Source organism: Oncorhynchus masou, chromosome 9 (genome assembly GCF_036934945.1).
Source record: "Oncorhynchus masou masou isolate Uvic2021 chromosome 9, UVic_Omas_1.1, whole genome shotgun sequence".
Taxonomy (NCBI): domain Eukaryota; kingdom Metazoa; phylum Chordata; class Actinopteri; order Salmoniformes; family Salmonidae; genus Oncorhynchus; species Oncorhynchus masou.
The window spans coordinates 47,845,492-47,867,633 of record NC_088220.1 but is presented as its reverse complement, the minus strand read 5'-3'; the positions used below and the strand labels follow the sequence as shown (position 1 = coordinate 47,867,633).

General features: G+C 44.5%; 1 protein-coding gene across 4 annotated transcripts; it reads right to left on the bottom strand.

Annotated features, from left to right (window-relative positions):
- Nucleotides 1–1,108: 1,108 nt before the first annotated feature.
- Nucleotides 1,109–21,929, bottom strand: LOC135546079 (inositol-trisphosphate 3-kinase C-like). Of its 4 annotated transcripts, none has more exons than XM_064974212.1 (9): nt 21,759–21,929; nt 21,301–21,510; nt 14,200–15,572; nt 6,437–6,533; nt 5,732–5,945; nt 5,421–5,625; nt 5,097–5,198; nt 4,898–4,969; nt 1,109–3,244 (listed from the first exon to the last, which is right to left on the bottom strand). In XM_064974212.1, the coding sequence occupies exons 3-9, from the start codon at nt 15,397–15,399 to the stop codon at nt 3,035–3,037; spliced, it is 2,100 nt and encodes a 699-aa protein (XP_064830284.1). In that variant the 5' UTR covers nt 15,400–15,572; nt 21,301–21,510; nt 21,759–21,929; the 3' UTR covers nt 1,109–3,034. The 4 variants fall into 4 exon arrangements, with proteins under 4 accessions (XP_064830284.1, XP_064830282.1, XP_064830283.1 ...); XM_064974210.1 differs by lacking the exon at nt 21,301–21,510 and adding an exon at nt 20,768–21,262; XM_064974211.1 differs by lacking the exon at nt 21,301–21,510.
- Nucleotides 21,930–22,142: the final 213 nt, after the last annotated feature.

Sequence of the window (22,142 nt, the reverse complement as noted above, 5' to 3'; positions counted from 1 at the left end):
CCTGTTGAAAAACTAATGCTCGTCCCACTAAGCGCAAACCAGATTGGATGGTGTATCGCTGCAGAATGCTGTGGTAGCCAGTCTGGCTAAGTATTCATTGAATTCTAAATAAATCACTGACAGTGTCACCAGCAAAGCACTCCCACACCTCCTCCTCCATGCTTCATGGTGGGAACCATGATCATCCTTTCTCCTACTCTGCGTCTCACAAAGACACTGCAGTTGGAACCAAAAATCTCAAATTTGGACTCATCAGACCAAAGGGCAGATTTCCACCGGTCCAATGTCCATTGCTTGTGTTTCTTGGCCGAAGCAAGTCTCTTATTAGTGTTCTTTAGTAGTGGTTTCTTTGCAGCAATCCAACCATGAAGGCTTGATTCACGCAGTCTCCTCTAAACAGTTGATGTTGAGATGTGTCTGTTACTTGAACTCTGAAGCATTTATTTGGGCTGCAATTTGAGATGCAGTGAACTCTAATGAACTTGTCCTCTGCAGCAGAGGTAACTCTAGGTCTACCTTTCCTTCCTCATGAGAGCCAGTTTCATCACAGCGCTTGATGGTTTTTGCAACTGCTCTTGTAGAAACTTTCTGGAATGACTGAGCATCATGTCTTAAAATAATGGACTGTTTCTCTTTGCTTATTTGAGCTGTTCTTGTCATAATAATGGACTTAGCCCTATTTGGTAAAAGACCATCTTCTGTATACCACCCCTACCTTGTCAGAACACAACGGATTGCCTCAACGCATTAAGGAAAGAAATTCCACAAATTGACTCAAGGCACACCTGTAATGGAAATGCATTCCAGGTGACTACCTCATGAAGCTGGTTGAGAGAATGCCAAGAGTGTGCAAAACTATCAAGGCAAAGGGTGGCTACTCTGAAGAATCTAAAATAGATTTTGATTTAACACTTTTTTGGCTACTACATTGAATCCACGTGTTATTTCATAGTTTTGATGTCATCACTATTAGTCTACAATGTAAAAATAAAGAAACACTCGAATGAGTTGATGTGTCCAAACTTTTGTAGGGGAGTGTAAAAACATTTTCCATCAATACGATTCATACTTCTGATGTTTGGTGTTGAATGAGACACAGGGTTTCAGATTAGAAAGACTTGAGCTCTTAGTTCCAGTTTATTGCAATCAATGGTATTCTAGACAGAGAGCAGGGACCAGTCTCAATCCTCTGAACATACGTATTTGTGCTCCCCAGCATCTTGCAATGCACTGTCTCCTGAAGTACAGCACAGAGGAAAGGCTTATCCAAACTATATAACATCTTAGGCTTTCTCAACCCTATTTACAGTCCAGCGCTCAGCCACACACAAACAACCCAAACAGTCAGAAAGCCAGTAACTATCAGGTTAAGATGAAGAAGAGGATACATGGTACGTAAGATATAATACTTTGTAAACAATATATTGTTCCAGAATGTGTTTTTATGGTGTGAGATGTCAACAGAAGAAACATAATTCCATGATGTCAATGCTGACAGTCACATACAGAGCGCCTCCATTTTCTAGACATATAAATCTACACACACACACCATAAATACACAAACAGTGTTGTCTATGTAGGAAGACTTGGATGGGAATGTTGGCTGACAGATCTACAAATCCAGTGACAAGTCTGACGTGTGGATGAATGTGTCATAACAAACAGTAGGTCATTCATTCCAGTTTTAGGTGACTTGTTCAAATAGTCATTCCAGTTGTCAGGCCAATCGTTGCCCATTCCAGAAAAATGTATGAACCCAACTGAAGGAATAAATGGTCACAACTATGCAGATTAATCAACTTCCATTCACCAGAAAATGGTTTGCTTATAATAACCTTGGACACCAGAGTGAATCCATATTCAGAGACACAGAGGCAGGGCTAGCTTTGTTCAATGGCTTTTGTGAGGAACCCATTTGTGCAATACAGTCTAGTTAGCCATGACCACCAAGTCATGTGCCCACTAGGAGAGAAAATAAAGAAAAAAAACATTAATAACATCCATTAGTCCAGTGGTTCCCAATCATTTGCGGTTACTAAAGCAACAGCTGAATTTTGCTCTGCCCAGAGTACCCACTCATCTACTTTTTACCAGTAAGCCTATGGTCTCATTAAAAATTTTCAAGTACCCCCCTGTGGATCGACCAAGTACCACCAGGGGTCCTAGTAACCCTGGTTGGGAACCACTGTTAGTTTATCTGCTGGGTCAACTCTGCCAAATCAGACACCACACGGGGTCAGACAGAGCCAATCAACAGCCTCCAGTTTTCACCAGGTCTCAATCCAACTTACAAAAAACTAATTGTTACAGACTTTGGGTCAACTCTCCAGCAAACTTTGGAATGATATATAAAAAAATAATCTGCCTCCAATCCCAAAATCTAGGCACAGAAAAAGTACAAAGTGTAAAGAGGCTACTCGTGAAGGGAAACAGATGAAATAAAACTGTATTTACATTAAAAGGCGAAGTACCAGATAAAGTTTACATATACCGCTTTTTTTCCAGTGTTTCTAGTGTCGACAAATATATAAAATAGTTTTTAAAAAAGCATAAAGTCAAGTGGTCCATACTGAAAATAAAAATGTTCTCCATTGGTCACTTGAGGAGGATATATCCCATTGGAAAGGTTCAGTACATTATCATCATACTCGTGATAATATGAAGGAACAGTAGTGTGTCCGTGTCCACGTGTGCGTGCTGCTGTGATAGTTGACGTCATAGCTCTTATAATATTGAGAGAGGTTGATGAGGGATGACAGAACTAGTTGTGTGGACAGGTTTCCTCACTGGCTAAAGAGCGTCCACCATGTTCTGCGCGCTCCTCCGTTTGCCTCTTTCAATGTCATCCTTCTTTCCTTTCCCCTCCATCTCACCAGTCTCACATCTAGTTTGGGTAATGACCCGTTCCATTTGTTCTTCCCCACTTTCATTCCCCATCTGTGACTAGGATGAGAGTGTTCTCTCCATCCTCCTCCTCCACCTCTCTCTCTTCCAGGCCATCCCTTTGTGCTCTCTCACACGGCCCACTCTTTCTCAGCGGCTGGGAGGGAGCATGGTACAGAGAATGTCTATGAGGTTGTCCAGACCCCACAGGTAGCCATCCTCGCAGTTGCCCTCGATCCAGGGGGTCCGGTGGTCCAAGGTGAGGGGGGCAGGCAGGGGCACTGTTTTCCCAAAGTCTATCATCCACACACGGGCCTGGCCTGATGCATCGTGCACAAACAGCAGGGAGCTGCCCACCACCTGGGAGAAAACAGGACATTTGAGTTCAGTCTGTCAGTGACAGTGTTTGTTTGTGATTTAAAGCTGCACTACGCAGAAATCGCTCCGCCATGTCCTGGTTACTAAAATTCTAATAGTTTGCTTAATTTGGAAGACACATTTCAGTTGAATGCATTCAGTTGTATAACTAATTAGGTATCTGCCTTTCCCTTAACCTCTTGAAGCTAGGGGGCACTATTTTTATGTTTGGAAAAATAACGTTCCCAAAGTAAACGACCTATTTCTCAGGACCAGATGCTAGAATATGCATATAATTGACAGATTAGGATAGAAAACTCTAAAGTTTCCAAAACGGTCAATATATTGTCTGAGTATAACAGAACTGATATTGCAGGCAAAACCCTGAGAAAAATCAAACCAGGAAGTGGCTTCTATTTTGAAAACTCCATGTTCCATGGCCCCCCATTGCTCCATTTAAAGGGATATCAACAAGATTCCTTTTCCTATCGCTTTCTCAAGGTGTCAGTCTTCAGACATAGTTTCAGGCTTTTATTTTGAAGAATGAGCGTGAACGACCACATTGTGTAAGTGGATAGGTGGGGGCTCTCAGATTGAATTGTGCGCAAAAGAGAAAGGCGGACATTGTTATTCCCGGTCCTAGTGAAAAGACAACTGTCCCAGTTGATATATTATCGAATAGATATTTGAAAAACACCCTGAGGATTGATTATAAAAAACGTCTGACATGTGTCTGTGGACATTATGGATATAATTTGGAATTATTGTCTGCGTTGTTGTGACCGCTCTTTCCGGTGGATTCCTGGGCATAACGCACCAACTAACGGAGGTATATGGATATAAAAAATATCTTTATAGAACAAAAGGAACATTTGTTGTGTAACTGGGAGTCTTGTGAGTGAAAACATCCGAAGATCAAAGGTAAACGATTAATTTGATTGATTTTCGGATTTTCGTGACTAAGTTACCTGATGCTAAGTGTACTTATTGTTTTTGAGCGATCGATAAACTTACACAAACACTTGTATTGCTTTCGCAGTAAAGCATAATTTGAGATGACAGGTGGATTAACAAAAGGCTAAACTGTGTTTTGCAATATTGCACTTGTGATTTCATGAATATGAATATTTTCTAGTAATATTATTTGACTGTGGCGCTATGCTATTCAGCGTTGCTGATGACAATTATCCCGGATCCGGTATGGGTGGAGACAAAACAAGCATGTATAGTGTAGAGAATCATTGTAGCATCTAAACCACTGAAATATATTGTCTATAACCAAAAATTATTGTATTTTAAGTTGGTGTACAAAACTGAAAGTAAAAACTAAATTTAAAGAATGGGACGCATCGAAATAGTGCACATAGAACAGATCTACCGCTTCTTAGACTTGCTTTCAATGAGGATGACAGATCTATAACTATTTCTATTTCAATTTGGTCCGGCAGCCCATAAAGTAACATATTTCAGGTTTAATAAGGAATTTGATTCATGTTCATATCAATCACATTTAATCATAATCCAGCAAACAAGTTTGTTGAGGGAAAGTACTTATGCCAAACTTTACTATAAATATCGTCTTCAAGTAAAGCAGAGTAATATGGGTACAGAGAAGTGGGAAGTAGTATAGGATGTGAGTGAGTTTGTGTGGGTTACCTCATGTGTTCTGAAGAACTGTGACTTCTCCAGCACAGATCGCAGCTCCTCCAGACGTTGCAGGTAGACTTTCTACCAGAGAGAGAACGGGAGACAAACAGTCAAATAGACAGTCAATCTGAAGGGACTGAGTAGGTCCCCCTAGAACTCAAGTTCCCTTATGTGCCACCCGACTAAATGTCCCTCTAGAAACACGTACCAGGATCTGAATGTTCCCATCAACAAAATCTCCCAGGGCCTGCATGACCTGCTCCCGGTGTTTGGTCTTCTTAAAGTTGGTGTTGCACGTCCCATCCGCTCTCTGCAGATAACAAAATACACACAAGTAATTATTGATGAAGTAAAACTATTATTCGTTTTTTTAATGAAGTAAGCTTTATGTGACATCTTTTTGAGTGCTGACCCATCACACCCATTTCCTTGTCTCATTGTTAATTTATTTTGGCCATAAGTTTGAAACACTAAAAATAATTTCTCAATCCCCTTATTTAGACCCCGAGTTGAACCCAGTGGGCCCCCTGACCTTGATGCCCTCGATGCGGAAGCCCAGGGTGGAAGTGGAGCTGAGGGTCTCTCTCCACTGCATGTATCTGGGCTTCAGGATGCCTTGTTGCGCCCTCTCTTGATCCGTAGGGGCCCCAGGGTCCACGGCCACCATCTTCTCATACATGTCCCTGCGGAGCCGTGGACGCTCCCTGGCCTTCAGTAGCTCCTCCGCCAGATAAGTCCTGATAGGACAAGGAAGACCGGATTAGTGAGCCAGTTCATCATCTAACAGCGGAGTTATCTAACAATAGTAATCTCCTCTCCAGCATTGGTCCTGGAGAGCCTCACCTGCTGCCCATCTTGCAATCCATGATGGAGGGAGAGTCAAAGTCAGCCAGGAGGTCGTCCATTAGGTTGTAGTCCTGTTCATCCCTCTGCACCACGCCATAGTAGCCAGGGACATAGGGCCGCAGAATGTCCCCCATCAGCTTTGACAAGCACAGCTGCTCACACTCACAGTAGCGCTTCAACAAACGCCCATACTCCCCCGCCTGGAAGTTACCTACGAGACAGAGGGAGGGGACAAGTGAGTGACAGAGGAAAAGAAAGTAAGAGAGAGAGAGAAAGCGAGAGCTAGATAGAGAGAGCTAGAGCACTAGAGAGTGAGAGAGAGAGAGAAAGAGAGAAAGAGCGCTAGAGAGAAAGAGAGCTAGAGCACTAGAGCGAAAGCTAGAGCACTAGAGAGAAAGCAAGAGCTAGAGAAAGAGAGAGAGAGCACTAGAGAGAGAGAAAGAGAGAGAGAGCTAGAGCACTAGAGAGAGAAAGAGAGCTAGAGAACTAGAGAGGAGAGAAGAGAGCACTAGAGAGAGCTAGAGCACTAGAGGGAAAGAGAGAGAGCTAGAGCACTAGAGGGAAAGAGAGAGAGCTAGAGCACTAGAGAGAAAGAGAGAGCTAGACCACTAGAGAGAAAGAGAGAGAGCTAGAGCACTAGAGAGAAAGAGAGAGAGCGCTAGAGCACTAGAGAGACAGAGTGTGAAAGGGAGTGGTGTATACCTGCATGCCCGGCGAGCTGCACCCAGGGATAACGCTTGTTCAAGGACACGAAGGGAGACCAATGCACCATAGTTTTCAGCTTCTGCCATTGCTTGGTCTGGGAAGGAGAGAAGCAACAAAATGTGTTACACACCACCAGTCAGCTAACAAAAATATTACGTTCCTGGCCTACACAGGAACACTATGTGCGAGTTTGATTGAGTAAGTGAGTGAGTCTGCGGATGTGTGTGTGTGTGTAGTTAGTTTATCTTTATTGGAAAAACATAGCAAGGTCACTATGCAAGAGAGTTTGACGCAAGCAGAGAGGAGAACACAGCATCGATTGCACACACACACCACTGATTAGGAAATGATACTGTGTGTGAAATCACTGGAAGGAGACAGAGAGAGAGATAGGGTCAGAGAGACATGGAGAGAGCAAAGGTAGGGCATAGACAAAACGTTTGAGGAAGAAAAAAAAGAAGAGAAAGAAGATGGGAGGCAGAGGTCATCATAGAGGTAATTGAGTGGAAGGACAGGGCGTCATAAACCGATATTTTATGATCATTTACAACCATCGGACTGCTAAAGAACGCATGCCCCACTACACTCCAGCCCAGTACAACCAACCAACCCCAGCCAATGTTTGCCTGTCTGCCTCCTCCGCACCCACACATTCTTTACACTGGACTGCTGAAATGTTGTGCTGAATACAGAGCGAGGGAAGAGGAGAAACACAGGCCAGAGGCCGTGTTCATTAAATATCTGAGCAGCAGTGCTGATCTAGGATCTGTCCATATAATCGTATTCATTATTAAAACCGGAGACGCTTTGTGGATACGGCCCCTGAAGTTGTGCTGAATACATGGTGAAAAACAGAGACAGCGCAGGCTAGTAGTTTGAGTCCCGGATCAATGTCAACAGAGACTTCCGGACTCTAAAAGCTCTTTACCAGCTTAACCCAAACATAACCCTGACCTCAAAGCAGAAACACACAAAAGTGTACAGTCATCCACACACACACCTGCCAGACTGAAAACATTGCAAAATGAAGACAAAGCCCAGAAGGAAAAGTGCAAAGAGGCAGAGGTCAATGTGACAGGTGAACGATGAGCTAGCTCCACGGTGGCACAGCACTAATCTGCAGGGGGAATCCAGCTAAATCAACCACTTTATCATTCTCTCCTTCTGTCCCTCTCGGAGCTGAGCATTGGGTGCTGGGTGTCACTACAGGGGGTCTGGAGAGGAACGGGTCGTCAAAGCAGGGCTATACCCCCCCCCTAAATGGCTCTTTTACTCCTCTCTCATCCACTCGTTTATCTCCCACTCGCTCTCTCTCCAGCAGTTCAGGCCAGACAGTTTAATGAATGGCCCGGGGGGATGTAACTCAGTCCCCTCTATTCGATTTCACCGCCTCCATTATTACCTGACCTGAATGACCCCGGAGAGAAGAATCTGCCCTTCCTTCTCTTTTTACTTCTTTTGCCTTCCTCAAAGTATTACTCCCTTTCTCCTGCCTTCACTCACTGCTTCCCGCTGTTGTTATCCTAATCCCGCTCTATTTTCCTCCTGCTCCTCCACTACAAAACAGCAGAGCTCTGTTGTTATCCTAATCCCGCTCTATTTTCCTCCTGCTCCTCCACTACAAAACAGCAGAGCTCTGTTGTTATCCTAATCCCGCTCTATTTTCCTCCTGCTCCTCCACTACAAAACAGCAGAGCTCTGTTGTTATCCTAATCCCGCTCTATTTTCCTCCTGCTCCTCCACTACAAAACAGCAGAGCTCTGTCCCTCTGCCGCCTCCCTCCATCCTTACCCCAGTCTTTTCTTCCCTTCATCCTACACTACGTTCTTGGAATGTGTCTTGATTCCTGTCCTAATGACAGCAGCCATGAAACACACACACACACACAATCAGTAGTGACATTCTGGACGTCAGTGTTGGCCGCAAGAGGAACACAAAAGCTCTGTTCTGACCACGAGGTCAAGAACTAAAGGTCGTGAAGCTGTGACCCTACTAAACCTACAGCCCTAGAGTCTATTCTGACAGCAGCCGTCATCATAAATCTCCCTGGCTTACCACCGCCTTAGCCCAGATAGAGACAACGCAAATGTCAACTCAGAGAACCTTACTAAAACACCCACAACGAAAACAGCTTTTCATAATAAAGACAGATCCTAGGTGTTAAACCTGCTCAAATAGAGATACAATCAAATTGTGTGTTGAACTTTAATGGACCCAATACACACCTGACCCAGCCTATAGACACACAAAGACAACTCTCCTTCTACCGGTCCATACTAGCTAATGCCAAAGCAGCTAGATAATCCTTCTACAGACAGAAACCAACACCTGCCCAGACGTGCCTCAACTGGAGAGGACAGGGTTTGTAGCAGCACTTCCACACATACCTGTGTGGATCAGCACAGAGAGAGGAGATACTGTGTACCTGCCCACCTCGTACCTAATCCTGGAGAGAGAAACACAGCCTTACATACTGGATGTATACCAGGGGCGCGTTCAGCAGGACGCAACGTTTTGGAACGTTCAGTTAGCAATGCGCTATGTAGAACAAACATGCCTCTCTGACTAGTACAATAAGGAATCACGTCGGCTCTATTTGTGGCATTTCTATCTGCAACGTTCAATGTGGCTCTACATCCCATCCCACAAGGACAGTCTTCACCTGTCCACACCTAAGGTTATTATATCTATGACTAGAAGACCATTGTTATCGGACTTCAACTCCTCGCTATACTATACTCAAGCAATAAAGCCGGAGGGCGTGTGGTACACAGCCAATAGGCATGACGTAATGCAGATGGCATATACCCCAAACCCCCAAGGTGCCTTATTGCTATTATAGACTGGTTACCAATGTAATTAGAAGAGTAAAAATAAAATTGTGTCATACCCGAGGTATACGAGCTGATATACCACGGCTTTCAGCCAATATTCAGGGCTCGCGCCACACAGTTTATGTTGTATGTAAACCTGTCCTCACCTGTTGGCATCCAGCTCCAATCTCAACTCTTCCCAACAGTGTATCTAATCTAGTATGTCTAATCAGTTTGTCTCATCTCTTACCTGGCAGACTGAGCAGTAGTGGAGCAGCAGACCGGCGCTGACACAGGCACACACAGACACAGAGGGGAGGTGAGAGTGTAGCCAGTCCCACACACTCCGCGCCATCAGTACAGGTTCTCCAAACGAGACCGCCACGAGCATCCGGCGTTCCATCGGACTGTCCCTCAGTTAGCCTAGAGGGGTTAGCATTTAGCCTTGCCCCTCTCTGTATGTCCCCGTTAGCCTAGCATGAGCATTTAGCCCTACCCATGACTGTTAGAAGGGCTGCAACTCAATGCTACAGAGGCCATCTGTCCCTCAGTTAGCCCTGCAGCATTAGCAGTCAGCCAATGCAATTGCCTGGCTTTGTTAACTTGTGTCGTCTGTTTAACATCCCCTCTCGTGTGAGGTTACATTATAATCCCTCTCCTACTGAGCCCTCCCCCCTCTCTGCCTTCTCTTTAACACCAACTGATCTCTGTCCTCTCTGCAGCATTTTGTCACTCCTCTCTTACAGTCTCATCGTCTCCCTACCTGGTGTTACTTCTCCCTCCCAGGTCTCGTGCTCGCTCGTCAACTCGTCACTCTCCCTCACACTAATCCGTCACTCAGCGCTACATTTTCCCCAAGTTTGGTGACCTCTGTCTCCCCTTTTATCAATTTTCCCCTCTCCGTGTTTCTTTCCCCACCACACCAACTGTCTTCCTGATATCAGAGTCCTCTCACAATCTGTTTATAGTAGTCTGTAGCAGTCTCTCTCTCTAATCCCCCCAATCAGCCCGTCCTGGGCCAGTGTCCTCAGAAAGACAGAGTCCCCAGTGACAGGCACGTCTGTAATACCCAGAGAGAAAGGGCCTCTTTACTCTGCACTACTTTGATGACACACACTAGTCCCAGGAAATGTACTTATGTAAGTGTAGAGAGAGAGAGCGATTCAAAATCTCTCTATGAGAGATGTCTCCCACACTAGCTCCGGAGGTAGCTCTCCCCCCCTCCCCCGAGTAGTATAGCATATAGACAATGGCTCTCCCACACCACATGTCCCTAAAATAAATACCTTAACCAGCAGACAGCATCCCCCACCCCCTGTTAACTGAACTGAAAATTAAAAGGATTTCAAAATATCGAAACATTTTATAGACAGACAGACAAACAGACCGTGTTGCAAAGACAGCTTTCAAGTGTGAGTATGATGCAAAAGACATCGACCTAACGTAGACAATTCTGTTTTGTGGGAGTCATCATGCTGGAGCCAAAGTGAATTACTAGATTGGATATTCAGAGGAATATCAACCTCACTTTTGCTCGCTTTCTTTAAAAAAAAAATGGATTCTATGGAACCCAGGACTCCTTGGAAAACAGTTGCATTTGTTACAGAGTGGGCTATCCTGACTAAATAAATGACTATTTAAATCAACTAGAGTACTCCCCTACAGCTCCCTCTAAAACATTCCCCCGCAGTCCTGTTTCTCTTTGTCCCTCAGAGAAAATCCCCAGAGAGAAAGGGAGAGAGAAAAACACAGGCATGTGGCTATTGTAAATAGCTTTTGATTTATTAAGGGGGTACGCCCTGTTTTACTGCTCACAACACCAGAGTGTCACTGCTGTAGTCTTTAAAAGATATCCTCCAGCGATTTTTTTATTTAAAAAAAACTATTAAAAAAACTGTTGAAAAGCAATATCCCACACTAAAAAGGGTCAAATAATATATCTTCAGCATATGTTTTGTAGACCGCTGCAAACTTCAAGGAGACGGGCATTGAAGGAGTTGGTCTGATGGGAATCTGTGATGTCGCGGCCTTCCCCCTTGCTTGAGGAACAACAGAGAAGCATTAAAGAACAAAAGAGAAAAGCCTCCCTCTCTCCACTTGTGCCATGGCATAACTGACTTGGACCACCTATTGAGATGTGCCGTTTGTTAAGTAAATCTTGGGATATCGTTTATCCACAGTAAAAAGTTGAGTAAAAGGACATCTTACTCTTAGGTGTGATGCTGCTCTTTTTCCAGGCCTCGTTTACATGTAAAGCCACATCCCCTTCATTCTGCTCTGGGTGGCATGAGCAGCACAGCTCAACCACAGCCCAGTTAACACACACAACAAAACAAAGTCTGACACAAATGTGTGTTTTAATGTTTGTGTGGACACTTACAAGTATGTGTAAGAGTGTTTGTGTGTGTGTGTATGCATGTTCGAGTGTGGCAACTTTGCCATCGTGACTTGCATAATGTGAGATTATCAACGAGTTGTTCTTGTGTGTGTGTGTGTGTGTGTGTGTGTGCGCGCGTATGTGGAGTATGTTCTGTATGTGTGTTGTTGGATTTATTGTAGAGTGTGTGTAGGGAGGGTACTTTATCCTCCTCCACTTATTTATATTTTCCTCTGCCTTCTGTTCCACTGCCTGTGTATCAGGGGAAAACCTTGTGCTGCAAGGCTAAACAGGGGTGGGGGGGGGGTATTGTCAGAGAAATGAAGGGATGATGCAGGCTGAAAGAGACTATGAAAATATGTCAAAAGTAATGTGTAATATTTAAGAAGTTACATTCAAAACACGGACCAGAGAGAGAAAAAGAAAAAAATGAGAAACAGCACCATATATGGCAATGATGTCGCCTAGCAACACAACCGCCTGCAGCCCAATTTTCCATGACACTCTGAGATGGCATCAGAGTGTGTAGTGCCTGAGTGTATGTGCCTTCAACTCTAAATATGCAGCGTGAGCAGGCAAGTATCTACAATGTACGTCATTGAGCAAAGTGTAACAACTGGTTTGGCCACACTTTGAAAGTGTACAATTAGCCAATAACAACCAAAGCCCTAATACTATCACAACCAACACTCGCCTCAGTGCTGCCGTATCACACCAGCTAGATCCAAAAATGGACATCCAGTACACTCACTATGTTCCAGATATTCAGTCATAACAGTAGTGTGGGAGGGATCTATAACATGGGAACTGCTGACGTGCCCTCTCATCCAGACTAAATTCATACATTAACATGACACACACACACAGATATGGAAATATCTGGACTCACAGAAGATAAAGCAAATTAGAGAAAGCAAATGAGGGAGGAAAAGAGAGCGACAAAGTAGGTAGAAAGAGAGCTATGTCTAAGTATCGGAATTCAGGATGTTTGGGTACATTATTTTTTAAGGCTCACTCTCTCCACACATTGACTCACACACACACAGTATAGAAACCCACTGGAGCGCACACAATGTGAGAGTGAGTCACTCACAGCAATGTCACCTAAATAGGTCAGTCATTATGTGTTATTTGGAAGACCATCTCCCTTTCAGAGACATGAAGAAATGAAGACTGAACATTTGTTCTCCTGAAGTAGGTTCTCTCATAAAACACGTTGATTACAACAACTATGCACTCCGAGAGAGAGAAAGTAACAGGGAGAGAGAAAGTATGTGTGTTGGTGAAATGAACCATGCATGTATACATTCTAGTATTTTCACACAGTGGTGACTTCCAGGATTCACACCATTCTTGTTCAGGGAGAGAGCTTGCCCGCGTTTCAATTGATCCATTTCTTGGAAAGACATTCTATTTTGAGCTCATGTCATTCCAAGCATTTCTGGTCAGGGCGCATCAAAGGCCTCTGATTGGGGAGGGAAACCTACCACTAAAAAGCTGGTTCGTACACGGGTCAAAACAAGAACATCTTGGGGTTCAGCAAATGACCCCGTGTTTATCAAGACGAGCTCATTATTAGTGACAATCTCAGCTAAGGGTCATAGTGGTGGGAGTCATGGGTAAAGGGTCACTTAGGAGTGAAAGGGACTTCATTGGTGAACCTATTTTTTGGCTTAGGTGTATTATGTAAGCGACACCACAGGTTCACCGAGCTCAGCCGATTTCCACCATATTGTTTACACCCAACTGATCTATGTGTAAATACAACTGCGCTCCAAACTCCTTCAGGCTAAATATTCACCACACACCCTGTGGTAGGAGCACAGGGGCTTGGTGGCTTTGTGTGTGTGAGACGTTTGAGTTTCAGATATGTTATCTAGGAGTTGATCTGACATAGAGAAGTGTGTGTGTGCGGGTGTGTGTGATTGACATGCAGTCTGTAGGTCAACAATAGAGTTGTGGTTCTGGAACATGCATTATCAGTGAATGTCTGCTCATTAGGGCATCATTTCAAATCATAGTGCATCTCTTCTGCATAAATGGAAAAAGACTGCCTTATATCAATAGCATGAGTGCATACAGCAGGCTACAAATGTACCATGGATGTGTGTGTACAGAAAGTAGTCTAACAAAAAGCATGCGCTGGTGTACACCCAGAGAAATCATTTTGTGTAGAGGTGCTGACTATCACAGTATAAACAGCAAACTATTAAAAAAAAGTATATATATATAAAAACTCCCAAAAACTGATTGGGTAAACCAACAACATTTTACCCTGAAGGGGGAACAGCAATGCTGAAATGTTGGTAGTTTACCCAATCAATTTACTGGGAGTTTATATAGGTGCTATGCTCTTGATTTATTCGTGTGCAGAAAGTAAACAATAGGGCTGTGTTTAAGTATGTGCCCATCCATAGCACTTCTGGCCAACATTTAGGACCGATTATAGCCAAAGAGCTTAACATAATACTAATGGGTGTTTTTGTTATGCAACTTCATACAGAAGATAAACCTCTAGTCAGCACACCACCAGATTTTATGCACAAACAAATTAAGGATGACACACTCACCCCCATTCCTTCTTCTGGACTGCCCAGCATGTTGCAAATGACTGGGGACAGGCTGGACTCGATGTCGCTGCCGGTGAAGTCATCCTCGGACTCCTCAAACGACGAGGCGGAGGATACGCAGCCGGCGGAGGACGAGTTGGAGAGCTTTCGGCGAACGCGCATCAGCGCCGGGGAGCCTCCACAGCCACTGTCCGAGCAGGGGGACTCATCATCGGCGTTTGGATCCAGGGATGATCCACCGACTCCGAGTTCCATGGTCCTTGGGTCTAGTGTTTCCTGAGTCCGACTGGGGCTTGGATCTCTGGTTATAATAAGCTTTGGGATAGTACCAGGGAAACGTTGGCTACCTAGTGGACTTTGGACCTGTCCGTGTGGCTGTTTTGGAGAGTTAATCGAGGGGTCCTCCTGGTTCCCCGACTCAACCGGACAACCGCTTTGTTCATTTTTCCTGACAGCTTCGGGCTCACAAGAAGCAGCGAGAAAGTTCGATTTGGTAATTTCTAAGTCTGTGTGTGGTATATCATACCCGATCGGTTCTGACACGCCACTTGTCAGAGGCTCGTCTAAACGCAAGCTCAGTGATGCCAGGGTCAGTTTTAAATTCTCCTCTCCAGATATGCGCCAATGGACTGAACCATCCGGTGGTACAGCCCCCGATATCGCCCTGACCTCCGAGGCAACCCCATCCTGTTTATCAAATCCGAATGGCTTGTTTTCCATGGCCCAAGCCGGGGCATTCCAGACATGATCCTCCCCAGTTGTTTCTGGGCTGCTGCGCTGCGTAACCACGCAGCGGGTTCTTTCGAATCCTCTGGCCAGTGTATCCAAGCCTTTCGCATCGAAGGAAGAGTCGGCCGCTCCCTTGCTCACAGCGTCACTGTCGAAAGCCTGAATATTTTCATAATGAATTCGAGATGGGTAGTCGGCGACCGGGGTGGTGTAGTCCACTACCTCCGACTCGGTCTGGCCTCTAATCAACTTTCCTCGCCCGTGACCACGAAGGGTTTCCGAATCTCCAGATCCTATTACAAGCCCTACCTCCGGTTGACCTGTGCCTGGCGAAGGCAACTGCTTCGTTTTCATCAGATTCCTGTAAAACCGGTCACCCCTTCGTTCCACGCTGGTATATCTGCAGATAGGTAGTCGTTTGGCTGTCTCAGTTGGTTTCCAGTACGAGAGACCAGAACGCGTTTGACCCATTCTGTACACGGTAGTAGTAGCGCACAAGTCACACCTTCCCGAGATGTTTCCAATTTGAAACTATTCTCACTGTGCTACAAAGTAACACATGAGTCACGTGCTCCACTCATTGTTGCCAATGGTAAATGACAATTATAGGAAAATGTTGATGAAAGTGTTTGAATATTCCATATCTGCAAGAAAAAACAAACAGTTTTAGAATATTTTGTCAAAACACTTCACATAAGCTACTGTACTGCTTTCCATTTGGTCTTATCTATGTCATATTGCAATAAACAACTTTAAAAGTCGCTCTGGATAAGAGCGTCTGCTAAATGACTTAAATGTAATGTAATGTAAAACAAGCTCATAAAAAAAAGGTACAAGGTGCACATTTTTGCTTTCATTAAAAGAGATTTGAAATTGATGTTCGGTGTGAAGGGTGAACATGTCAATATGGTACAAAAACAGGAAAACTTTTTTTTGTGCCCTTTGAGGCCAATAACTTGAGCTATATTGCTTTGCTCATGTTTTTGTATTTAGTATTTATTATGGATGGGGTGGCAGGTAGCCTAGTGGTTGGAGCATTGGGCCAGTAACCGTTAAGGTTGCTGGATCGAATCCCCGAGATGGGAGAAGGTAAAGAAAATCTGTAGTTCTGCTCCTGAACAAGGCAGTTAACCCACTGTACCCCTGTAGGCCCTCATTGTAAATAAGAATTTGTTCTTAACTGACCTACCCCATTAGCTGCTGCTAAGGCATTAGCTACTCTTCCTGGGGTCCAGCAAATTTAAGGCAGTTACACAATGCAGCACTCCATCACTCTCCTTGGTCAAATAGCCCTTACCCAGCCTGGAGGTGTTTTGGGTCATTGTTCTGTTGGGGGGGGAAAAAAATTATATCCCATCTGGTTTGCGCTTAGTGGGACTGGCATATCTCTGCAGAATGCTATGGTAGCCATGCTGGTTAAGTGTGCCTTGAATTCAAAATAAATCACTGACAGTGTCCCCAACAAAGCACTCCCACACCTCCTCCTTCATGCTTCATGGTGGGAACCATACATGCAGAGATCAACCTACTCTGCGTCTCAAAAAAGACACGATGGTTGGAACCGAAAATCTCAAATTTGGACTCATCATGTGTTTCTTGGCCCAAGCAAGTCTCTTCTTATTATTGGTGTCCTTTAGTAGTGGTTTGTGGCCATGAAGGCCTGATTCATGCAGTCTCCACTCAACAGTCTCCTCTCAACAGTTGATGTTGAGATGTGTCTGTTACTTGAACTCCGTGAAGCATTTATTTGGGCTGCAATCTGAGGCTGGTAACTCTAATGAATTTATCCTTTGCAGCAGAGGTAACTCTGGTTCTTCCTTTCCTGTGGCGGTCCTCATGAGAGCCAGTTTCATCATAGCGCTTGATGGTTTTTGCAACTGCACTTGAAGAAACTTTCAAAGTTCTTGAAATTTTTCAGGTTGATTGAGCTTCATGTCTCAAAGTACATCATTACTTTATTAAGAGAGTGTTATTTTATTGTCCCCAGCACAAGGTGCACCTGTGTAATGATCATGCTGTTTAATCAGCTTCTTGATATGCCACGCCTGTCAGGTGTGGGATGTGAACACATTTGTGCACAACATTGAGAAATAAGCTTTTTGTGCATATAGAACATTTGTGGGATCTTTTATTTCATCTCATGAACCCAACACTTTGCATGTTTCTAAGCACCTAGAATTTCTAAGCAAACAGCTGGAGGCAGGGCTTTAACCTATAGAGCTCCCATTTTATGGAACGGTCTGCCTACCCATGTGAGAGACGCAAACTCGGTCTCAACCTTTAAGTCTTTACTGAAGACTCATCTCTTCAGTGGGTCATATGATTGAGTGTAGTCTGGCCCAGGAGTGTGAAAGTGAACAGAAAGGCTCTGGAGCAACGAACCGCCCTTGCTGTCTCTGCCTGGCCGGTTCCCCTCTCTCCACTGGGATTCTCTGCCTCTAACTCTGTTACAGGGGCTGAGTCACTGGCTTACTAGGGCTCTTTCATACCGTCCCTAGGAGGGGTGCGCCACTTGAGTGGGTTGAGTCACTGATGTGATCTTCCTGTCTGGGTTGGCGCCCCACCCTTGGGTTGTGCCGTGGCGGAGATCTTTGTGGGCTATACTCGGCCTTGTCTCAGGATGGTAAGTTGGTGGTTGAAGATATCCCTCTAGTGGTGTGTGGGCTGTGCTTTGGCAAAGTGGGTGGGGTTATATCCTTCCTGTTTGGCCCTGTCCGGGGGTGTTCTCGGATGGGGCCACAGTGTCTCCTGACCCCTCCTGTCTCAACCTCCAATATTTATGCTGCAGTAGTTTATGTGTCGGGGGGCTAGGGTCAGTTTGTTATATCTGGAGTACTTCTCCTGTCCTATCCGGTGTCCTGTTTGAATTTAAGTATGCTCTCTCTAATTCTCTCTTTCTCTCTTTCTTTCTCTCTCTCTCGGAGGACTTGAGCCCTAGGACCATGCCTCAGGACTACCTGACATGATGACTCCTTGCTGTCCCCAGTCCACCTGACCGTACTGCTGCTCCAGTTTCAACTGTTCTGCCTGTGATTATTATTATTTGACCATGCTGGTCATTTATGAACATTTGAATATCTTGGCCATGTTCTGTTATAATCTCCACCCGGCACAGCCAGAAGAGGACTGGCCACCCCTCATAGCCTGGTTCCTCTCTAGGTTTCTTCCTAGGTGCTGGCCTTTCTAGGGATTTGTTCATAGCCACTGCGCTTCTACACCTGCATTGCTTGCTGTTTGGGGTTTTAGGCTGGGTTTCTGTACAGCACTTTGAGATATCAGCTGATGTACGAAGGGCTATTGTTGTGTTTACAATTTGTTCAGTATAGTATCTCTGCCTAGAGGATCTCCTGGAATACAAGATAAATTGGCTTCAGCAAGGCCACAGGAGCCAGGCCCAAGCTGATGTGACTTCACTTCATCTAGATTGATCTATCTGACGATTTTCGTAAGCAGCATCAGGAACCTAATTAGGCAGCTGTAGCTAATATCACCTTCTACCAAAGATGGAAAAGGAAGCGAGACATCCCACTGTTTTTCAATGGAAGTCAATGAACTAAGCAGAACTAATTGCATTTGTTTTTAATGGGAGAGCCACCCTGTTAAGTAGACCAGAACTTACCATTTTGTACAGTGCTAAACGGCCTGAGTGAACTATCTTAAGTTATCCACCATCGTTGCTTCTACAATGCTGCCCACATTTCTGCTGCCCCTCCAGTAACCTTAACGGAGCAGGCGTAAAATAATGGCGTTTCTGTCTTTCTGGTCCTGACTTAAACATTTTAGGCAGGTTCTCTTCTGCACTGTTCAACCAATCCAGTAGATTTGGAGCAGGAGTTAAGTTGGATTGTCGCCTTGTTGATGTCCAAAAGTGGAAGTCACGTCACAGGCTCTCTTTCGATTTCACATGAAAACCGGACGCATCCGGTTTTTGTGGCCCTTCGATGTTGCAATGGCACAATACATAGCATAATAAAGCTGTAAACCATTAGACTATAAGGAAGATCTGAGGGGGTTTTCACTGTTCCATGTATTTTCTTTAACATGAAAAGCTTCTAAGTGGAAGTTAATGAGATGAAACAACAATGCCGACAGGCAAAGACGACATGTCAATTTCCCCGAGCATCAAATCAGCAGAGAGAGTGAAGTAGTAGTTTGCGTCACACCGAATCTAAGTTTGCGTCACACCGAATCCCCTACAGTAGGGATGGGCAATCTTGATGGGGGGTGGGGGGGGGGGGACCACAAAGAAACCGAACTCATCCGTTGCCCATCCCTGCCCTACATAATAGACAAAATCTAGGACATTGGAAGGAGGTCAGTTCAGTTTCTAGTTTGGGACTCGTTGTAACACTGATGTGTCTTTTACCACACATTGTAATAGGGAAATGTAATATGACTAAAGTTCATATTTGGTTCATAGTGATCAACACAATGTTTAGCATATTTGGAGTTTCTGTTCATCACCATTTCCAGTGTTCTGTTTGTGACACTCAAGATGCGGATTGATGGTCACTAAGACTTGATGCTAAAAGTTATGGATTATACTCATATCTGTTGATAGCGATAGACGCCAGACAAGGAGGTACAAGGACACACAGATTATTCACTGTTGTATTGATAACATTTTGTGAACGCTGATTCTGTAGCAGTTGACAAAGTCACTGCCTTTTTGTTGACTTCCTACAAGCTTCTCGGGCTGGTGTTTGATTAATGGATCAACTGTTTGTTGCAATGTGACCTGCTGACCCAGGTTCCACAATAGAAAAGAGACCTGCGTTTTTCCACATGTGGATTTGAATAGTCCTATGCATCATGCCAAGACAATACACTGACTCATAGTCATGCGGTCTGACTAGATTGTCCAGACCGAATGAGAGCAGCATGACAGTAGAAACCCTGTCAAGTCAGGAAGGAGTGCTTAGGCACAGGAAATGAGATGGGAAGGAAAATAATGGAAAGATTTGCTCATGCAACCTCCACACACACACACTCACAAACCACACACACAAACTGATCTGGACATAATGAATAAGTGGCAGTGAATCACACAAGGATGACAACAACACTGTGCTGCGTTGACACACCCCTCACGGATAGGGATGTTGCAATGTCCTTTTAGGGAAACTGTTCATTCCATATTGCTGTGTGTGGAGGAAACTCCAGAGATTAACACACATCACCGATGGTGAGATAAATTTAGCAACCAAACAGCCACCACAAAATAACCCATTATGGTCATAAAGATTAATGATGAACACAACCAGTTAGCCTAATGTAACAGGTTGAAGGTTGTAGCCACTACGCCACCTTGTTTAACAAGGTGAGGTCCTCGGATAAATGTATATACTACTAAACATGAACAAAACACAGGTTCTTCACATCAGGGGTGGAGCATGAAAATGATAAGACATATTGCACATGTCAAACATGATCTTCAGCGCTGTCGCTCGAACATCAAGCTCTCCAATAGTTAGATTCAATAAAAATTTGAAAAGTACATAGTTGAGGAAGGAATGCTCAGGAAGACCGAGAGAGGATCTGGAGGGAGAAGGGCAGTAGTACTCTCTTCACTGCCTCAGCATATGACACCTTCTGTACTACTCTGATCTTGGCAAACCTCAAACTGCCTTTCTCTCACCGGACATTTCTGATGTCCAGCACCATGGGTTAAAACACACTTATTCCATTTATACTACACCTTCCTTTGTCTCGTCCCCTCTTACACACTTCTTACATCTAGAAATATCCCTCTTACACACTGCTGCAACATGACACCTAAACAACGTAATGGATTTGGGACAAAAGCTCTCATGGGATAGCTGACACATCCTAACTTGACCTTGTCAGCTTGATTCGGCATCAAAACACAGGACAGACAGTGTCTTCTCTGTTTTACTACCCTCTCCAGGTCTGCTTCACACGAAAAGGCGGGTGTCACAGACACCGGGAATCCTCCATTATTAGTTGATCCTCCTTAACGCCACCCCAGTTATCACTCCTTTCAACTGAGCCCTGCTCCGGAGAGCAAAGCAAGTCCGTTTTTTTGGGGCACGTGATGCGGAGCGCCTGCTCCCTCTGGAGGGAAGAAACTAAGAATCATCACGAGTCCACTTCGAGTTACTGTCACCGAGTCAACAGACCCCACCCTCTTCATCACCCAACCCGACACCACATATGGATCAGTCAGAAGGAAAGGATCCATTCTCTCCAAAAAAATCTCCCTCCCACTGGGCCAAAAAGCATCTTTATCATCATCGGGATGAGGCTCGAACTCCGGTCTTCACCGCACCTGCCACCGCAGGTAATTCATCCTCACTCTCGTCAGGTTAAACTTCTGAAATACAGAGTACATCATTTTTGGGGGGTACTTACCGCCAATATTCCACACCACACAGCTTCCCTCTACTCATTTTCCTTCTTCCTCTCTTTCCAAAAATGTCCACGCTCCTTCTGTTCCTTCAGCCACTGTTGTAGCAAACTGTTCAAATAGTTCTTGCGGCCATGTCACCTCAACACAAAAAGCTCGATCACCGGGCATTTATACTCAAAACCTCACCCCACACTCACAGGAAGCACCTGGAACTAATTACAATTAAGTGACGCATGTCACTAAGATATACACACTATGATGATCACAATAAATGTTATAAGATACATATACAAGTAGGTTACAGTAATGGAAACACATGAAATCCATGGTCATCTGGTATACTGATGAGCAGAGAGCCAAAGATCAATAAGAGATAGAATAGGCTACAAAGCACCATGAAAAAACAACTACTTCTCCAAAGAGCATCAGAATTTCTCCATAAACTGAAACGAAAACTTACCATCAGTCAAGTGTCTGACAATAACCTGTTTGTTGTATAAAAGTGCCTAGCCTGTTTGTGTGATGCCAAACCAATGATGCTTCTCCTTGCTTGTTAGGCTGGGAACGTAGAGTCTTAGTGTGATATCTACTGTATCTGTATCTGGGTGTGGAAGGGATGTCAATGCGGCTTATCTGTTTGCTGTGAATGTGCAATATGGTGAGGTAAGAGCATGTGGTTAAAGTGATAGAGGAAGGACATGTCAAAATACTTGCTCACTGAACATAGAGTGTTTAAGTTGCTCCTCTTCTTCTTCTATGGTATTATGGCGGTCCGCAAACATATGTTAGAGGTGCATGCTGTCACCCACTGTACAGGGTAGTATACGAGATTTAAAAAAAAATG

Excerpts from the sequence above, each read along its gene's own strand:
- LOC135546079 (XM_064974212.1), bottom strand. The coding sequence starts at position 15,399 with ATGGGTCAAACGCGTTCTGGTCTCTCGTACTGGAAACCAACTGAGACA. Across the intron at positions 5,626-5,731 it reads GATTGCAAGATGGGCAGCAG|GACTTATCTGGCGGAGGAGC; the intron begins GTGAGGCTCTCC and ends TTGTCCTATCAG. Across the intron at positions 3,245-4,897 it reads AGTTCTTCAGAACACATGAG|GTGGTGGGCAGCTCCCTGCT; the intron begins GTAACCCACACA and ends GTTTTCTCCCAG.